This window comes from Bombina bombina, chromosome 3 (assembly GCF_027579735.1).
Source record: "Bombina bombina isolate aBomBom1 chromosome 3, aBomBom1.pri, whole genome shotgun sequence".
Taxonomy (NCBI): Eukaryota; Metazoa; Chordata; class Amphibia; order Anura; family Bombinatoridae; genus Bombina; species Bombina bombina.
The window spans coordinates 1296027751-1296046558 of NC_069501.1; the positions used below are offsets into that span (position 1 = coordinate 1296027751).

The following is an 18808-nucleotide window of genomic DNA, read 5'->3' on the forward strand; positions in this document are numbered from 1 at the left end:
AGCAGAGTTCTGGGAACAAACAGGCAATCCAATAGTAACCCAGCAGTTCAGGGGTTAAGCAGGAGAGTGGTCAGGGACAAACAGAGTTCTGGGAACAAACAGGCAATCCAATAGTAACCCAGCAGTTCAGGGGTTAAGCAGGAGAGTAGTCAGGGACAAGCAGAGTTCTGGGAACAAACAGGCAATCCAATAGTAACCCAGCAGTTCAGGGGTTAAGCAGGAGAGTAGTCAGGGACAAGCAGAGTTCTGGGAACAAACAGGCAATCCAATAGTAACCCAGCAGTTCAGGGGTTAAGCAGGAGAGTGGTCAGGGACAAGCAGAGTTCTGGGAACAAACAGGCAATCCAATAGTAACCCAGCAGTTCAGGGGTTAAGCAGGAGAGTAGTCAGGGACAAGCAGAGTTCTGGGAACAAACAGGCAATCCAATAGTAGCCCAGCAATTCAGAGGTTAAGCAGGAGAGTAGTCAGGTTACAAGCAGAGTTCAGCAATAAACAGGCAACCCAATAGTAACCCAGCAGCTCGGGGGTTAAGCAGGAGAGTAGTCAGGGACAAGCAGAGTTCTGGGAACAAACAGGCAATCCAATAGTAACACAGCAGTTCAGGGGTTAAGCAGGAGAGTAGTCAGGGACAAGCAGAGTTCAGCAACAAACAGGCAACCCAATAGTAACCCAGCAGCTCAGGGGTTAAGCAGGAGAGTAGTCAGGGACAAGGAGAGTTCTGGGAACAAACAGGCAATCCAATAGTAACCCAGCAGTTCAGGGGTTAAGCAGGAGAGTAGTCAGGGACAAGCAAAGTTCAGCAACAAACATGCAATCCAATAGTAACCCAACAGTTCAGGGGTTAAGCAGGAGAGTAGTCAGGTTACAAGCAGAGTTCTGGGAACAAACAGGCAATCCAATAGTAACCCAGCAGTTCAGGGGTTAAGCAGGAGAGTAGTCAGGTTACAAGCAGAGTTCTGGGAACAAACAGGCAATCCAATAGTAACCCAGCAGTTCAGGGGTTAAGCAGGAGAGTGGTCAGGGACAAGCAGAGTTCTGGGAACAAACAGGCAATCCAATAGTAACCCAGCAGTTCAGGGGTTAAGCAGGAGAGTAGTCAGGTTACAAGCAGAGTTCAGCAACAAACAGGCAACCCAATAGTAACCCAGCAGCTCAGGGGTTAAGCAGGAGAGTAGTTAGGGGCAAGGAGAGTTCTGGGAACAAACAGGCAATCCAATAGTAACCCAGCAGTTCAGGGGTTAAGCAGGAGAGTAGTCAGGGACAAGCAGAGTTCAGCAACAAACAGGTAACCCAATAGTAACCCAGCAGCTCAGGGGTTAAGCAGGAGAGTAGTCAGGGACAAGCAGAGTTCTGTGAACAAACAGGCAATCTAATAGTAACCCAGCAGTTCAGAGGTTAAGCAGGAGAGTGTTCACAGAACTCTGCTTGTAACCTGACTAAACAGGCAATCCGATAGTAACCCAGCAGTTCAGGGGTTAAGCAGGAGTGTAGTCAGGGACTAGCAGAGTTCTGGGAACAAACAGGCAACCCAATAGTAACCCAGCAGCTCAGGGGTTAAGCAGGAGAGTAGTTAGGGACAAGGAGAGTTCTGGGAACAAACAGGCAATCCAATAGTAACCCAGCAGTTCAGGGGTTAAGCAGGAGAGTAGTCAGGTCACAAGCAGAGTTCTGGGAACATACAGGCAATCCAATAGTAACCCAGCAGTTCAGGGGTTAAGCAGGAGAGTAGTCAGGGACAAACAGAGTTCTGGGAACAAACAGGCAATCCAATAGTAACCCAGCAGTTCAGGGGTTAAGCAGGAGAGTGGTCAGGGACAAGCAGAGTTCTGGGAACAAACAAGCAATCCAATAGTAACCCAGCAGTTCAGGGGTTAAGCAGGAGAGTAGTCAGGGACAAGCAGAGTTCTGGGAACAAACAGGCAATCCAATAGTAACCCAGCAGTTCAGGGGTTAAGCAGGAGAGTGGTCAGGGACAAGCAGAGTTCTGGGAACAAACAGGCAATCCAATAGTAACCCAGCAGTTCAGGGGTTAAGCAGGAGAGTAGTCAGGGACAAGCAGAGTTCTGGGAACAAACAGGCAATCCAATAGTAACCCAGCAGTTCAGGGGTTAAGCAGGAGAGTGGTCAGGGACAAGCAGAGTTCTGGGAACAAACAGGCAATCCAATAGTAACCCAGCAGTTCAGGGGTTAAGCAGGAGAGTGGTCAGGGACAAGCAGAGTTCTGGGAACAAACAGGCAATCCAATAGTAACCCAGCAGTTCAGAGGTTAAGCAGGAGAGTAGTCAGGTTACAAGCAGAGTTCTGTGAACAAACAGGCAATCCGATAGTAACCCAGCAGTTCAGGGGTTAAGCAGGAGTGTAGTCAGGGACTAGCAGAGTTCTGGGAACAAACAGGCAACCCAATAGTAACCCAGCAGCTCAGGGGTTAAGCAGGAGAGTAGTCAGGGACAAGGAGAGTTCTGGGAACAAACAGGCAATCCAATAGTAACCCAGCAGTTCAGGGGTTAAGCAGGAGAGTAGTCAGGTCACAAGCAGAGTTCTGGGAACATACAGGCAATCCAATAGTAACCCAGCAGTTCAGGGGTTAAGCAGGAGAGTAGTCAGGGACAAGCAGAGTTCTGGGAACAAACAGGCAATCCAATAGTAACCCAGCAGTTCAGGGGTTAAGCAGGAGAGTGGTCAGGGACAAGCAGAGTTCTGGGAACAAACAGGCAATCCAATAGTAACCCAGCAGTTCAGGGGTTAAGCAGGAGAGTGGTCAGGGACAAGCAGAGTTCTGGGAACAAACAGGCAACCCAATAGTAACCCAGCAGCTCAGGGGTTAAGCAGGAGAGTAGTTAGGGGCAAGGAGAGTTCTGGGAACAAACAGGCAATCCAATAGTAACCCAGCAGTTCAGGGGTTAAGCAGGAGAGTAGTTAGGGGCAAGGAGAGTTCTGGGAACAAACAGGCAACCCAATAGTAACCCAGCAGCTCAGGGGTTAAGCAGGAGAGTAGTTAGGGGCAAGGAGAGTTCTGGGAACAAACAGGCAATCCAATAGTAACCCAGCAGTTCAGGGGTTAAGCAGGAGAGTAGTCAGGGACAAGCAGAGTTCTGGGAACAAACAGGCAATCCAATAGTAACCCAGCAGTTCAGGGGTTAAGCAGGAGAGTAGTCAGGGACAAGCAGAGTTCTGGGAACAAACAGGCAATCCAATAGTAACCCAGCAGTTCAGGGGTTAAGCAGGAGAGTAATCAGGGACAAGCAGAGTTCTGGGAACAAACAGGCAATCCAATAGTAACACAGCAGTTCAGGGGTTAAGCAGGAGAGTAGTCAGGGACAAGCAGAGTTCAGCAACAAACAGGCAACCCAATAGTAACCCAGCAGCTCAGGGGTTAAGCAGGAGAGTAGTCAGGGACAAGGAGAGTTCTGGGAACAAACAGGCAATCCAATAGTAACCCAGCAGTTCAGGGGTTAAGCAGGAGAGTAGTCAGGGACAAGCAAAGTTCAGCAACAAACATGCAATCCAATAGTAACCCAACAGTTCAGGGGTTAAGCAGGAGAGTAGTCAGGGACAAGCAGAGTTCTGGGAACAAACAGGCAATCCAATAGTAACCCAGCAGTTCAGGGGTTAAGCAGGAGAGTAGTCAGGTTACAAGCAGAGTTCTGGGAACAAACAGGCAATCCAATAGTAACCCAGCAGTTCAGGGGTTAAGCAGGAGAGTAGTCAGGGACAAGCAGAGTTCTGGGAACAAACAGGCAATCCAATAGTAACCCAGCAGTTCAGGGGTTAAGCAGGAGAGTAGTCAGGGACTAGCAGAGTTCTGGGAACAAACAGGCAATCCAATAGTAACCCAGCAGTTCAGGGGTTAAGCAGGAGAGTAGTCAGGGACAAGCAGAGTTCTGGGAACAAACAGGCAATCCAATAGTAACCCAGCAGTTCAGGGGTTAAGCAGGAGAGTAGTCAGGTTACAAGCAGAGTTCAGCAACAAACAGGCAACCCAATAGTAACCCAGCAGCTCAGGGGTTAAGCAGGAGAGTAGTTAGGGGCAAGGAGAGTTCTGGGAACAAACAGGCAATCCAATAGTAACCCAGCAGTTCAGGGGTTAAGCAGGAGAGTAGTCAGGGACAAGCAGAGTTCAGCAACAAACAGGCAACCCAATAGTAACCCAGCAGCTCAGGGGTTAAGCAGGAGAGTAGTCAGGGACAAAGAGAGTTCTGGGAACAAACAGGCAATCCAATAGTAACCCAGCAGTTCAGGGGTTAAGCAGGAGAGTAGTCAGGGACAAGCAAAGTTCAGCAACAAACATGCAATCCAATAGTAACCCAACAGTTCAGGGGTTAAGCAGGAGAGTAGTCAGGGACAAGCAGAGTTCTGTGAACAAACAGGCAATCTAATAGTAACCCAGCAGTTCAGAGGTTAAGCAGGAGAGTAGTCAGGTTACAAGCAGAGTTCTGTGAACAAACAGGCAATCCGATAGTAACCCAGCAGTTCAGGGGTTAAGCAGGAGTGTAGTCAGGGACTAGCAGAGTTCTGGGAACAAACAGGCAACCCAATAGTAACCCAGCAGCTCAGGGGTTAAGCAGGAGAGTAGTTAGGGACAAGGAGAGTTCTGGGAACAAACAGGCAATCCAATAGTAACCCAGCAGTTCAGGGGTTAAGCAGGAGAGTGGTCAGGGACAAGCAGAGTTCTGGGAACAAACAGGCAATCCAATAGTAACCCAGCAGTTCAGGGGTTAAGCAGGAGAGTGGTCAGGGACAAACAGAGTTCTGGGAACAAACAGGCAATCCAATAGTAACCCAGCAGTTCAGGGGTTAAGCAGGAGAGTGGTCAGGGACAAGCAGAGTTCTGGGAACAAACAGGCAATCCAATAGTAACCCAGCAGTTCAGGGGTTAAGCAGGAGAGTAGTCAGGGACAAGCAGAGTTCTGGGAACAAACAGGCAATCCAATAGTAACCCAGCAGTTCAGGGGTTAAGCAGGAGAGTGGTCAGGGACAAGCAGAGTTCTGGGAACGAACAGGCAATCCAATAGTAACCCAGCAGTTCAGGGGTTAAGCAGGAGAGTAGTCAGGGACAAGCAGAGTTCTGGGAACAAACAGGCAATCCAATAGTAACCCAGCAATTCAGAGGTTAAGCAGGAGAGTAGTCAGGTTACAAGCAGAGTTCAGCAATAAACAGGCAACCCAATAGTAACCCAGCAGCTCGGGGGTTAAGCAGGAGAGTAGTCAGGGACAAGCAGAGTTCTGGGAACAAACAGGCAATCCAATAGTAACCCAGCAGTTCAGGGGTTAAGCAGGAGAGTAGTCAGGGACAAGCAGAGTTCAGCAACAAACAGGCAACCCAATAGTAACCCAGCAGCTCAGGGGTTAAGCAGGAGAGTAGTCAGGGACAAGCAGAGTTCTGGGAACAAACAGGCAATCCAATAGTAACCCAGCAGTTCAGGGGTTAAGCAGGAGAGTAGTCAGGGACAAGCAAAGTTCAGCAACAAACATGCAATCCAATAGTAACCCAACAGTTCAGGGGTTAAGCAGGAGAGTAGTCAGGTTACAAGCAGAGTTCTGGGAACAAACAGGCAATCCAATAGTAACCCAGCAGTTCAGGGGTTAAGCAGGAGAGTAGTCAGGTTACAAGCAGAGTTCTGGGAACAAACAGGCAATCCAATAGTAACCCAGCAGTTCAGGGGTTAAGCAGGAGAGTGGTCAGGGACAAGCAGAGTTCTGGGAACAAACAGGCAATCCAATAGTAACCCAGCAGTTCAGGGGTTAAGCAGGAGAGTAGTCAGGGACTAGCAGAGTTCTGGGAACAAACAGGCAATCCAATAGTAACCCAGCAGTTCAGGGGTTAAGCAGGAGAGTAGTCAGGTTACAAGCAGAGTTCTGGGAACAAACAGGCAATCCAATAGTAACCCAGCAGTTCAGGGGTTAAGCAGGAGAGTGGTCAGGGACAAGCAGAGTTCTGGGAACGAACAGGCAATCCAATAGTAACCCAGCAGTTCAGGGGTTAAGCAGGAGAGTAGTCAGGGACAAGCAGAGTTCTGGGAACAAACAGGCAATCCAATAGTAGCCCAGCAATTCAGAGGTTAAGCAGGAGAGTAGTCAGGTTACAAGCAGAGTTCAGCAATAAACAGGCAACCCAATAGTAACCCAGCAGCTCGGGGGTTAAGCAGGAGAGTAGTCAGGGACAAGCAGAGTTCTGGGAACAAACAGGCAATCCAATAGTAACCCAGCAGTTCAGGGGTTAAGCAGGAGAGTAGTCAGGGACAAGCAGAGTTCAGCAACAAACAGGCAACCCAATAGTAACCCAGCAGCTCAGGGGTTAAGCAGGAGAGTAGTCAGGGACAAGGAGAGTTCTGGGAACAAACAGGCAATCCAATAGTAACCCAGCAGTTCAGGGGTTAAGCAGGAGAGTAGTCAGGGACAAGCAAAGTTCAGCAACAAACATGCAATCCAATAGTAACCCAGCAGTTCAGGGGTTAAGCAGGAGAGTAGTCAGGTGACAAGCAGAGTTCTGGGAACAAACAGGCAATCCAATAGTAACCCAGCAGTTCAGGGGTTAAGCAGGAGAGTAGTCAGGTTACAAGCAGAGTTCTGGGAACAAACAGGCAATCCAATAGTAACCCAGCAGTTCAGGGGTTAAGCAGGAGAGTGGTCAGGGACAAGCAGAGTTCTGGGAACAAACAGGCAATCCAATAGTAACCCAGCAGTTCAGGGGTTAAGCAGGAGAGTAGTCAGGGACAAGCAGAGTTCTGGGAACAAACAGGCAATCCAATAGTAACCCAGCAGTTCAGGGGTTAAGCAGGAGAGTAGTCAGGTTACAAGCAGAGTTCAGCAACAAACAGGCAACCCAATAGTAACCCAGCAGCTCAGGGGTTAAGCAGGAGAGTAGTTAGGGGCAAGGAGAGTTCTGGGAACAAACAGGCAATCCAATAGTAACCCAGCAGTTCAGGGGTTAAGCAGGAGAGTAGTCAGGGACAAGCAGAGTTCAGCAACAAACAGGCAACCCAATAGTAACCCAGCAGCTCAGGGGTTAAGCAGGAGAGTAGTCAGGGACAAGGAGAGTTCTGGGAACAAACAGGCAATCCAATAGTAACCCAGCAGTTCAGGGGTTAAGCAGGAGAGTAGTCAGGGACAAGCAAAGTTCAGCAACAAACATGCAATCCAATAGTAACCCAACAGTTCAGGGGTTAAGCAGGAGAGTAGTCAGGGACAAGCAGAGTTCTGTGAACAAACAGGCAATCTAATAGTAACCCAGCAGTTCAGAGGTTAAGCAGGAGAGTAGTCAGGTTACAAGCAGAGTTCTGTGAACAAACAGGCAATCCAATAGTAACCCAGCAGTTCAGGGGTTAAGCAGGAGAGTAGTCAGGGACTAGCAGAGTTCTGGGAACAAACAGGCAACCCAATAGTAACCCAGCAGCTCAGGGGTTAAGCAGGAGAGTAGTTAGGGACAAGGAGAGTTCTGGGAACAAACAGGCAATCCAATAGTAACCCAGCAGTTCAGGGGTTAAGCAGGAGAGTGGTCAGGGACAAGCAGAGTTCTGGGAACAAACAGGCAATCCAATAGTAACCCAGCAGTTCAGGGGTTAAGCAGGAGAGTGGTCAGGGACAAACAGAGTTCTGGGAACAAACAGGCAATCCAATAGTAACCCAGCAGTTCAGGGGTTAAGCAGGAGAGTAGTCAGGGACAAGCAGAGTTCTGGGAACAAACAGGCAATCCAATAGTAACCCAGCAGTTCAGGGGTTAAGCAGGAGAGTAGTCAGGGACAAGCAGAGTTCTGGGAACAAACAGGCAATCCAATAGTAACCCAGCAGTTCAGGGGTTAAGCAGGAGAGTGGTCAGGGACAAGCAGAGTTCTGGGAACGAACAGGCAATCCAATAGTAACCCAGCAGTTCAGGGGTTAAGCAGGAGAGTAGTCAGGGACAAGCAGAGTTCTGGGAACAAACAGGCAATCCAATAGTAACCCAGCAATTCAGAGGTTAAGCAGGAGAGTAGTCAGGTTACAAGCAGAGTTCAGCAATAAACAGGCAACCCAATAGTAACCCAGCAGCTCGGGGGTTAAGCAGGAGAGTAGTCAGGGACAAGCAGAGTTCTGGGAACAAACAGGCAATCCAATAGTAACACAGCAGTTCAGGGGTTAAGCAGGAGAGTAGTCAGGGACAAGCAGAGTTCAGCAACAAACAGGCAACCCAATAGTAACCCAGCAGCTCAGGGGTTAAGCAGGAGAGTAGTCAGGGACAAGGAGAGTTCTGGGAACAAACAGGCAATCCAATAGTAACCCAGCAGTTCAGGGGTTAAGCAGGAGAGTAGTCAGGGACAAGCAAAGTTCAGCAACAAACATGCAATCCAATAGTAACCCAACAGTTCAGGGGTTAAGCAGGAGAGTAGTCGGGTTACAAGCAGAGTTCTGGGAACAAACAGGCAATCCAATAGTAACCCAGCAGTTCAGGGGTTAAGCAGGAGAGTAGTCAGGTTACAAGCAGAGTTCTGGGAACAAACAGGCAATCCAATAGTAACCCAGCAGTTCAGGGGTTAAGCAGGAGTGTAGTCAGGGACAAGCAGAGTTCTGGGAACAAACAGGCAATCCAATAGTAACCCAGCAGTTCAGGGGTTAAGCAGGAGAGTAGTCAGGTTACAAGCAGAGTTCAGCAACAAACAGGCAACCCAATAGTAACCCAGCAGCTCAGGGGTTAAGCAGGAGAGTAGTTAGGGGCAAGGAGAGTTCTGGGAACAAACAGGCAATCCAATAGTAACCCAGCAGTTCAGGGGTTAAGCAGGAGAGTAGTCAGGGACAAGCAGAGTTCAGCAACAAACAGGCAACCCAATAGTAACCCAGCAGCTCAGGGGTTAAGCAGGAGAGTAGTCAGGGACAAGCAGAGTTCTGTGAACAAACAGGCAATCTAATAGTAACCCAGCAGTTCAGAGGTTAAGCAGGAGAGTGTTCACAGAACTCTGCTTGTAACCTGACTAAACAGGCAATCCGATAGTAACCCAGCAGTTCAGGGGTTAAGCAGGAGTGTAGTCAGGGACTAGCAGAGTTCTGGGAACAAACAGGCAACCCAATAGTAACCCAGCAGCTCAGGGGTTAAGCAGGAGAGTAGTTAGGGACAAGGAGAGTTCTGGGAACAAACAGGCAATCCAATAGTAACCCAGCAGTTCAGGGGTTAAGCAGGAGAGTAGTCAGGTCACAAGCAGAGTTCTGGGAACAAACAGGCAATCCAATAGTAACCCAGCAGTTCAGGGGTTAAGCAGGAGAGTAGTCAGGGACAAGCAGAGTTCTGGGAACAAACAGGCAATCCAATAGTAACCCAGCAGTTCAGGGGTTAAGCAGGAGAGTGGTCAGGGACAAGCAGAGTTCTGGGAACAAACAAGCAATCCAATAGTAACCCAGCAGTTCAGGGGTTAAGCAGGAGAGTAGTCAGGGACAAGCAGAGTTCTGGGAACAAACAGGCAATCCAATAGTAACCCAGCAGTTCAGGGGTTAAGCAGGAGAGTGGTCAGGGACAAGCAGAGTTCTGGGAACAAACAGGCAATCCAATAGTAACCCAGCAGTTCAGGGGTTAAGCAGGAGAGTAGTCAGGGACAAGCAGAGTTCTGGGAACAAACAGGCAATCCAATAGTAACCCAGCAGTTCAGGGGTTAAGCAGGAGAGTTGTCAGGGACAAGCAGAGTTCTGGGAACAAACAGGCAATCCAATAGTAACCCAGCAGTTCAGGGGTTAAGCAGGAGAGTGGTCAGGGACAAGCAGAGTTCTGGGAACAAACAGGCAATCCAATAGTAACCCAGCAGTTCAGAGGTTAAGCAGGAGAGTAGTCAGGTTACAAGCAGAGTTCTGTGAACAAACAGGCAATCCGATAGTAACCCAGCAGTTCAGGGGTTAAGCAGGAGTGTAGTCAGGGACTAGCAGAGTTCTGGGAACAAACAGGCAACCCAATAGTAACCCAGCAGCTCAGGGGTTAAGCAGGAGAGTAGTTAGGGACAAGGAGAGTTCTGGGAACAAACAGGCAATCCAATAGTAACCCAGCAGTTCAGGGGTTAAGCAGGAGAGTAGTCAGGTCACAAGCAGAGTTCTGGGAACATACAGGCAATCCAATAGTAACCCAGCAGTTCAGGGGTTAAGCAGGAGAGTAGTCAGGGACAAGCAGAGTTCTGGGAACAAACAGGCAATCCAATAGTAACCCAGCAGTTCAGGGGTTAAGCAGGAGAGTGGTCAGGGACAAGCAGAGTTCTGGGAACAAACAGGCAATCCAATAGTAACCCAGCAGTTCAGGGGTTAAGCAGGAGAGTGGTCAGGGACAAGCAGAGTTCTGGGAACAAACAGGCAACCCAATAGTAACCCAGCAGCTCAGGGGTTAAGCAGGAGAGTAGTTAGGGGCAAGGAGAGTTCTGGGAACAAACAGGCAATCCAATAGTAACCCAGCAGTTCAGGGGTTAAGCAGGAGAGTAGTTAGGGGCAAGGAGAGTTCTGGGAACAAACAGGCAACCCAATAGTAACCCAGCAGCTCAGGGGTTAAGCAGGAGAGTAGTTAGGGGCAAGGAGAGTTCTGGGAACAAACAGGCAATCCAATAGTAACCCAGCAGTTCAGGGGTTAAGCAGGAGAGTAATCAGGGACAAGCAGAGTTCTGGGAACAAACAGGCAATCCAATAGTAACCCAGCAGTTCAGGGGTTAAGCAGGAGAGTAATCAGGGACAAGCAGAGTTCTGGGAACAAACAGGCAATCCAATAGTAACCCAGCAGCTCAGGGGTTTAAGCACCCACGGAGCACAAGATAGAACTATACTTGGGCATTGTAGTAAGTTAAAGGAGTTACTTACATAGGCGCAGATTTGCACCAAGGAGGATCCACAGGCGTAATCAGTGCGGCATCCAGAGAGAGACAGCGTGTGGTGATGACGTCATCGCTGCACGCCCACAACCACTGCCGTGTCCATGGCAACGGCTATGGTTACAGACGGAGTGACATGACAATATAAAAATGCTTACATTTTAGCCAGGTGTTCAGAAAAATGAGCGGGTGAAAGCAAATAAGAGTCCTGGGGAAACATGGATATATCTTAGCAGATAAAATGGTTTTGTTAAAGGGAATAAAAGAGGAGAATCTTCCCCTTTTTGTATGCGATGTATTGTTTGACCTACATATTTAATCACAATTTGACTTTGGCATCGCTTATTTAATAACTTTTTCGTATGGCTTATGATTTAGATTTCTCTCTCCTATTCACGTATTAGCCTTTATTGGTTACATCTTTTCATTGCAGGTCTTCAGGTATCTTCACCTATGACTGGCACTTCGCTTTCTGTTTCTCCCCTTAGTCTAAAGCTGGGCAGTCTGCGCCGTTTTGGTCATCGCTCCTGCTTGCTCTCAACTCAGCTCATTATTACCACTGGGGGCTTTGGGGTGAACAATGTGAAACACCAAAGACTGACAAATATACACTTACTCCGACGTGAGATGGACATCTGGGACAAAGAGGAGACTGCAGATGGTTGGGGTAATGCAGTCATTTTCACTTGATACTTTAGCAGTATTGTTAATTCAAACAGAAGTGCTAATATAGTAAAATCAATTGCAGACAAGTATGAATGATAAACACTTTATAAAGGGTGTACATTAAATTTTATATGTGTTTACCACAAGGAAGTAGGAGGGGGTTAGTTTCTAATGAGAGATTGGAGGTTATATAGGACCCTTCTAGTAGAATGACTGAAGATAGCTAAAAGAGACAATCCTCATAGTCCAGCCATTTCTCTAGTCTCTGCAAGTGCTGGATTCTCACAATCCTACTGTCCTAATATGTATTGTGAACCCTTTGTTTGCTCTAAATACATTTAATATCCTTATGCAGCCTTTCTTGTCTTACTTGCTTACTAGGATCCGGCAGGTCACTCTGTGATATGTGGGTGAAAGACAAGTCAGGTCACTACCCTCTTTGCCAGTAGATCACTATGTGACATACTGGTGGCAGAAAGTGCGGTTATTAGTCTCAGTACCAGTAGAGCGTTATGTGACATGCTGTTAGTAGACGGTGTGGTTATTAGTCTCAGTACCAGTAGAGCATTATGTGACACGCTGTTAGTAGACGGTGTGGTTATTAGTCTCAGTACCAGTAGAGCATTATGTGACACGCTGTTAGTAGACGGTGTGGTTATTAGTCTCAGTACCAGTAGAGCATTATGTGACACGCTGTTAGTAGACGGTGTGGTTATTAGTCTCAGTACCAGTAGAGCATTATGTGACATGCTGTTAGTAGACGGTGTGGTTATTAGTCTCAGTACCAGTAGAGTATTATGTGACACGCTGTTAGTAGACGGTGTGGTTATTAGTCTCAGTACCAGTAGAGCATTTTGTGACATGCTGTTAGTAGACGGTGTAGTTATTAGTCTCAGTACCAGTAGAGCATTATGTGACACGCTGTTAGTAGACGGTGTAGTTATTAGTCTCAGTACCAGTAGAGCATTATGTGACATGCTGTTAGTAGACGGTGTGGTTATTAGTCTCAGTACCAGTAGAGCGTTATGTGACACGCTGTTAGTAGACGGTGTGGTTATTAGTCTCAGTACCAGTAGAGCATTTTGTGACATGCTGTTAGTAGACGGTGTAGTTATTAGTCTCAGTACCAGTAGAGCATTATGTGACACGCTGTTAGTAGACGGTGTGGTTATTAGTCTCAGTACCAGTAGAGCGTTATGTGACACGCTGTTAGTAGACGGTGTGGTTATTAGTCTCAGTACCAGTAGAGCATTATGTGATATGCTGTTAGTAGACTGTGTGGTTATTAGTCTCAGTACCAGTAGAGCATTATGTGACACGCTGTTAGTAGACGGTGTGGTTATTAGTCTCAGTACCAGTAGAGCATTATGTGACACGCTGTTAGTAGACGGTGTGGTTATTAGTCTCAGTACCAGTAGAGCATTATGTGACACGCTGTTAGTAGACGGTGTGGTTATTAGTCTCAGTACCAGTAGAGCATTATGTGACACGCTGTTAGTAGACGGTGTGGTTATTAGTCTCAGTACCAGTAGAGCATTATGTGACATGCTGTTAGTAGACGGTGTGGTTATTAGTCTCAGTACCAGTAGAGTATTATGTGACATGCTGTTAGTAGACGGTGTGGTTATTAGTCTCAGTACCAGTAGAGCATTTTGTGACATGCTGTTAGTAGACGGTGTAGTTATTAGTCTCAGTACCAGTAGAGCATTATGTGACACGCTGTTAGTAGACGGTGTGGTTATTAGTCTCAGTACCAGTAGAGCATTTTGTGACACGCTGTTAGTAGACGGTGTAGTTATTAGTCTCAGTACCAGTAGAGCATTTTGTGACACGCTGTTAGTAGACGGTGTGGTTATTAGTCTCAGTACCAGTAGAGCATTATGTGACACGCTGTTAGTAGACGGTGTGGTTATTAGTCTCAGTACCAGTAGAGCATTATGTGATATGCTGTTAGTAGACGGTGTGGTTATTAGTCTCAGTACCAGTAGAGCATTATGTGACACGCTGTTAGTAGACGGTGTGGTTATTAGTCTCGGTACCAGTAGAGCGTTATGTCACATGCGGTTAGTAGACGGTATGGTTATTAGTCTCAGTACCAGTAGAGCATTATGTGACATGCTGTTAGTAGACGGTATGGTTATTAGTCTCAGTACCAGTAGAGCATTATGTGACATGCTGTTAGTAGACGGTGTGGTTATTAGTCTCAGTACCAGTAGAGCACTATGTGACATACTGGTGGCAGAAAGTGCGGTTATTAGTCTCAGTACCAGTAGAGCATTATGTGACATGCTGTTAGTAGACGGTATGGTTATTAGTCTCAGTACCAGTAGAGCATTTTGTGACATGCTGTTAGTAGACGGTATGGTTATTAGTCTCAGTACCAGTAGAGCATTTTGTGACATGCTGTTAGTAGACAGTATAGTTATTAGTCTCAGTACCAGTAGAATATTATGTGACATGCTGTTAGTAGACGGTGTAGTTATTAGTCTCAGTACCAGTAGAGCATTATGTGACACACTGTTAGTAGACGGTATGATTATTAGTCTCAGTAACAGTAGAGCATTATGTGACATGCTGTTAGTAGACAGTGTAGTTATTAGTCTCGGTACCAGTAGAGCATTATGTGACATGCTGTTAGTAGACGGTGTGGTTATTAGTCTCGGTACCAGTAGAGCATTATGTGACATGCTGTTAGTAGACGGTGTGGTTATTAGTCTCAGTACCAGTAGAGCATTATGTGACATGCTGTTAGTAGACAATGTGGTTATTAGTCTCAGTACCAGTAGAGCATTATGTGACATGCTGTTAGTAGACGGTGTGGTTATTAGTCTCGGTACCAGTAGAGCATTATGTGACATGCTGTTAGTAGACGGTGTGGTTATTAGTCTCGGTACCAGTAGAGCATTATGTGACATGCTGTTAGTAGACAATGTGGTTATTAGTGTCAGTACCAGTAGAGCATTATGTGACATGCTGGTGGTACATGTTGTGGTTATTAAGCTCAGTACAAGAAGAGTGACATATGCCCTTGGAGGTAGGACCATGTGTATAAGTGACATATGCCCTCAGAGGCAGGACCCTGTGTATAAGTGACATATACACATGGTCCTGCCTCCGAGGGCATATGTCACTTATACACAGGGTCCTGCCTCTGAGGGCATATGTTTCTTATACACATGGTCCTGCCTCCGAGGGCATATGCCACTTATACACATGGTCCTGCCTCCGAGGGCATATGCCACTTATACACATGGTCCTGCCTCCGAGGGCATATGCCACTTATACACATGGTCCTGCCTCCGAGGGCATATGCCACTTATACAGATGGTCCTGCCTCCGAGGGCATATACCACTTATACACATGGTCCTGCCTCCGAGGGCATATACCACTTATACACATGGTCCTGCCTCCGAGGGCATATACCACTTATACACATGGTCCTGCCTCCGAGGGCATATACCACTTATACACATGGTCCTGCCTCCGAGGGCATATGTCACTTATACACATGGTCCTGCCTCCGAGGGCATATGTCACTTATACAGATGGTCCTGCTTCTGAGGGCATATGCCACTTATAGACATGGTCCTGCCTCCGAGGGCATATACCACTTATACACATGGTCCTGCCTCCGAGGGCATATACCACTTATACACATGGTCCTGCCTCCGAGGGCATATACCACTTATACACATGGTCCTGCCTCCGAGGGCATATACCACTTATACACATGGTCCTGCCTCCGAGGGCATATGTCACTTATACAGATGGTCCTGCCTCCGAGGGCATATGTCACTTATACAGATGGTCCTGCTTCCGAGGGCATATGTCACTTATACAGATGGTCCTGCCTCCGAGGGCATATGCCACTTATACAGATGGTCCTGCCTCCGAGGGCATATGCCACTTATACAGATGGTCCTGCCTCCGAGGGCATATACCACTTATACAGATGGTCCTGCCTCCGAGGGCATATACCACTTATACACATGGTCCTGCCTCCGAGGGCATATACCACTTATACACATGGTCCTGCCTCCGAGGGAATATGCCACTTATACAGATGGTCCTGCTTCCGAGGGCATAAGTGGCATATTCCCTCTGAGGCAGGACCATGTGTATAAGTGGCATATGCCCTCTGAGGCAGGACCATGTGTATAAGTGGCATATGCCATGGGAAGGGTGAATTTACAAAGAGTGTCATTTTCACTAGAGAGGAGCAGCACCTATGATGATTGCTGATATTTTCTACTTTCAATAACTGATTCTGTCCCCCTTCTCTCTCCCTTTAGATGGACGTCTTCTGCACTCGTTAACTCCACTCTCAATGTTTGGAGGAATTCTAGTCCTTGGAGGGCGTTTTTCTCCTACTTCCCCAGCACTTGATTCTCTGACTTTGAAACACAATGAAGAAACAGGGAAAATTATAGTTAAACACACAGCACTGGGATTTCACTTGCAGCGATGGAGACACAGTGCAACTGAAGTGTTCCTATGTGGTAGGTACTAACCTACTTCACCTGATAATAGACTAAGTGTAGGAATAAAGATTAAGTGTAAGAGGATAAAGTGATACGTCAGGAATAAAGAGTAAGTGTAAGAGGATAAAGTGATACGTCAGGAATAAAGAGTAAGTGTAAGAGGATAAAGTGATACGTCAGGAATAAACAGTAAGTGTAAGAGGATAAAGTGATACGTCAGGAATAAAGAGTGAGTGTAAGAGGATAAAGTGATACGTCAGGAATAAAGAGTAAGTGTAAGAGGAGGATAAAGTGATACGTCAGGAATAAACAGTAAGTGTAAGAGGATAAAGTGATACGTCAGGAATAAACAGTAAGTGTAAGAGGATAAAGTGATACGTCAGAAATAAAGAGTAAGTGTAAGAGGAGGATAATGTGATACGTCAGGAATAAACAGTAAGTGTAAGAGGATAAAGTGATACGTCAGGAATAAACAGTAAGTGTAAGAGGAGGATAAAGTGATACGTCAGAAATAAAGAGTAAGTGTAAGAGGATAAAGTGATACGTCAGGAATAAAGAGTAAGTGTAAGAGGATAAAGTGATACGTCAGGAATAAAGAGTGAGTGTAAGAGGATAAAGTGATACGTCAGGAATAAAGAGTAAGTGTAAGAGGAGGATAAAGTGATACGTCAGAAATAAAGAGTAAGTGTAAGAGGATAAAGTGATACGTCAGGAATAAAGAGTAAGTGTAAGAGGATAAAGTGATACGTCAGGAATAAACAGTAAGTGTAAGAGGATAAAGTGATACGTCAGGAATAAAGAGTGAGTGTAAGAGGATAAAGTGATACGTCAGGAATAAAGAGTAAGTGTAAGAGGAGGATAAAGTGATACATCAGGAATAAAGAGTAAGTGTAAGAGGATAAAGTGATACGTCAGGAATAAACAGTAAGTGTAAGAGGATAAAGTGATACGTCAGGAATAAAGAGTAAGTGTAAGAGGAGGATAAAGTGATACGTCAGGAATAAAGAGTAAGTGTAAGAGGAGGATAAAGTGATACGTCAGGAATAAAGAGTAAGTGTAAGAGGATAAAGTGATACGTCAGGAATAAAGAGTAAGTGTAAGAGGAGGATAAAGTGATATGTCAGAAATAAAGAGTAAGTGTAAGAGGATAAAGTGATACGTCAGGAATAAAGAGTAAGTGTAAGAGGAGGATAAAGTGATACGTCAGGAATAAAGAGTAAGTGTAAGAGGAGGATAAAGTGATATGTCAGAAATAAAGAGTAAGTGTAAGAGGATAAAGTGATACGTCAGGAATAAAGAGTAAGTGTAAGGAGAGGATAAAGTGATACATCAGGAATAAAGAGTAAGTGTAAGGAGAGGATAAAGTGATACGTCAGGAATAAAGAGTAAGTGTAAGAGGAGGATAAAGTGATACGTCAGGAATAAAGAGTAAGTGTAAGAGGATAAAGTGATACATCAGGAATAAACAGTAAGTGTAAGAAGATAAAGTGATACGTCAGGAATAAAGAGTAAGTGTAAGAGGATAAAGTGATATGTCAGGAATAAAGAGTAAGTGTAAGAGGATAAAGTGATACGTCAGGAATAAAGAGTAAGTGTAAGAGGATAAAGTGATACGTCAGGAATAAAGAGTAAGTGTAAGAGGATAAAGTGATATGTCAGGAATAAAGAGTAAGTGTAAGAGGATAAAGTGATACGTCAGGAATAAAGAGTAAGTGTAAGAGGAGGATAAAGTGATACGCCAGGAATAAAGAGTAAGTGTAAGAGGATAAAGTGATAAGTCAGGAATAAAGAGTAAGTGTAAGAGGAGGATAAAGTGATACGTCAGGAATAAAGAGTAAGTGTAAGAAGAGGATAAAGTGATACGTCAGGAATAAAGAGTAAGTGTAAGAGGAGGATAATGTGATACGTCAGGAATAAAGAGTAAGTGTAAGAGGATAAAGTGATACGTCAGGAATAAACAGTAAGTGTAAGAGGAGGATAATGTGATACGTCAGGAATAAAGAGTAAGTGTAAGAGGATAAAGTGATACGTCAGGAATAAACAGTAAGTGTAAGAGGAGGATAATGTGATACGTCAGGAATAAAGAGTAAGTGTGAGAGGATAAAGTGATACGTCAGGAATAAACAGTAAGTGTAAGAGGAGGATAATGTGATACGTCAGGAATAAAGAGTAAGTGTAAGAGGATAAAGTGATACGTCAGGAATAAACAGTAAGTGTAAGAGGATAAAGTGATACGTCAGGAATAAACAGTAAGTGTAAGAGGAGGATAATGTGATACGTCAGGAATAAAGAGTAAGTGTAAGAGGATAAAGTGATACGTCAGGAATAAACAGTAAGTGTAAGAGGAGGATAATGTGATACGTCAGGAATAAACAGTAAGTGTAAGAGGATAAAGTGATACGTCAGGAATAAACAGTAAGTGTGAGAGGATAAAGTGATACGTCAGGAATAAAGAGCAAGTGTAAGAGGAGGATAAAGTGATACGTCAGGAATAAAGAGTAAGTGTAAGAGGATAAAGTGATACGTCAGGAATAAAGAGCAAGTGTAAGAGGAGGATAAAGTGATATGTCAGGAATAAAGAGTAAGTGTAAGAGGATAAAATGATATGTCAGGAATAAAGAGTAAGTGTAAGAGGAGGATAAAGTGATACGTCAGGAATAAACAGTAAGTGTAAGAGGATAAAGTGATACGTCAGGAATAAAGAGTAAGTGTAAGAGGAGGATAATGTGATACGTCAGGAATAAAGAGTAAGTGTAAGAGGATAAAGTGATACGTCAGGAATAAACAGTAAGTGTAAGAGGATAAAGTGATACATCAGGAATAAAGAGTAAGTGTAAGAGGAGGATAATGTGATACG

At 45.6% G+C, this 18808-nt stretch overlaps 1 protein-coding gene across 1 annotated transcript in view; it reads left to right on the forward strand.

Annotated features, from left to right (window-relative positions):
* Nucleotides 1-18808, forward strand: part of LCMT2 (leucine carboxyl methyltransferase 2) — a 753265-nt gene that overhangs the window by 503054 nt on the left and 231403 nt on the right. Inside the window, exons 10-11 of the mRNA XM_053705698.1 lie at nucleotides 11237-11470; nucleotides 15763-15969. Coding sequence (XP_053561673.1) covers nucleotides 11237-11470; nucleotides 15763-15969 — 441 coding nt within the window. The remainder of the gene's footprint in view (nucleotides 1-11236; nucleotides 11471-15762; nucleotides 15970-18808) is intronic.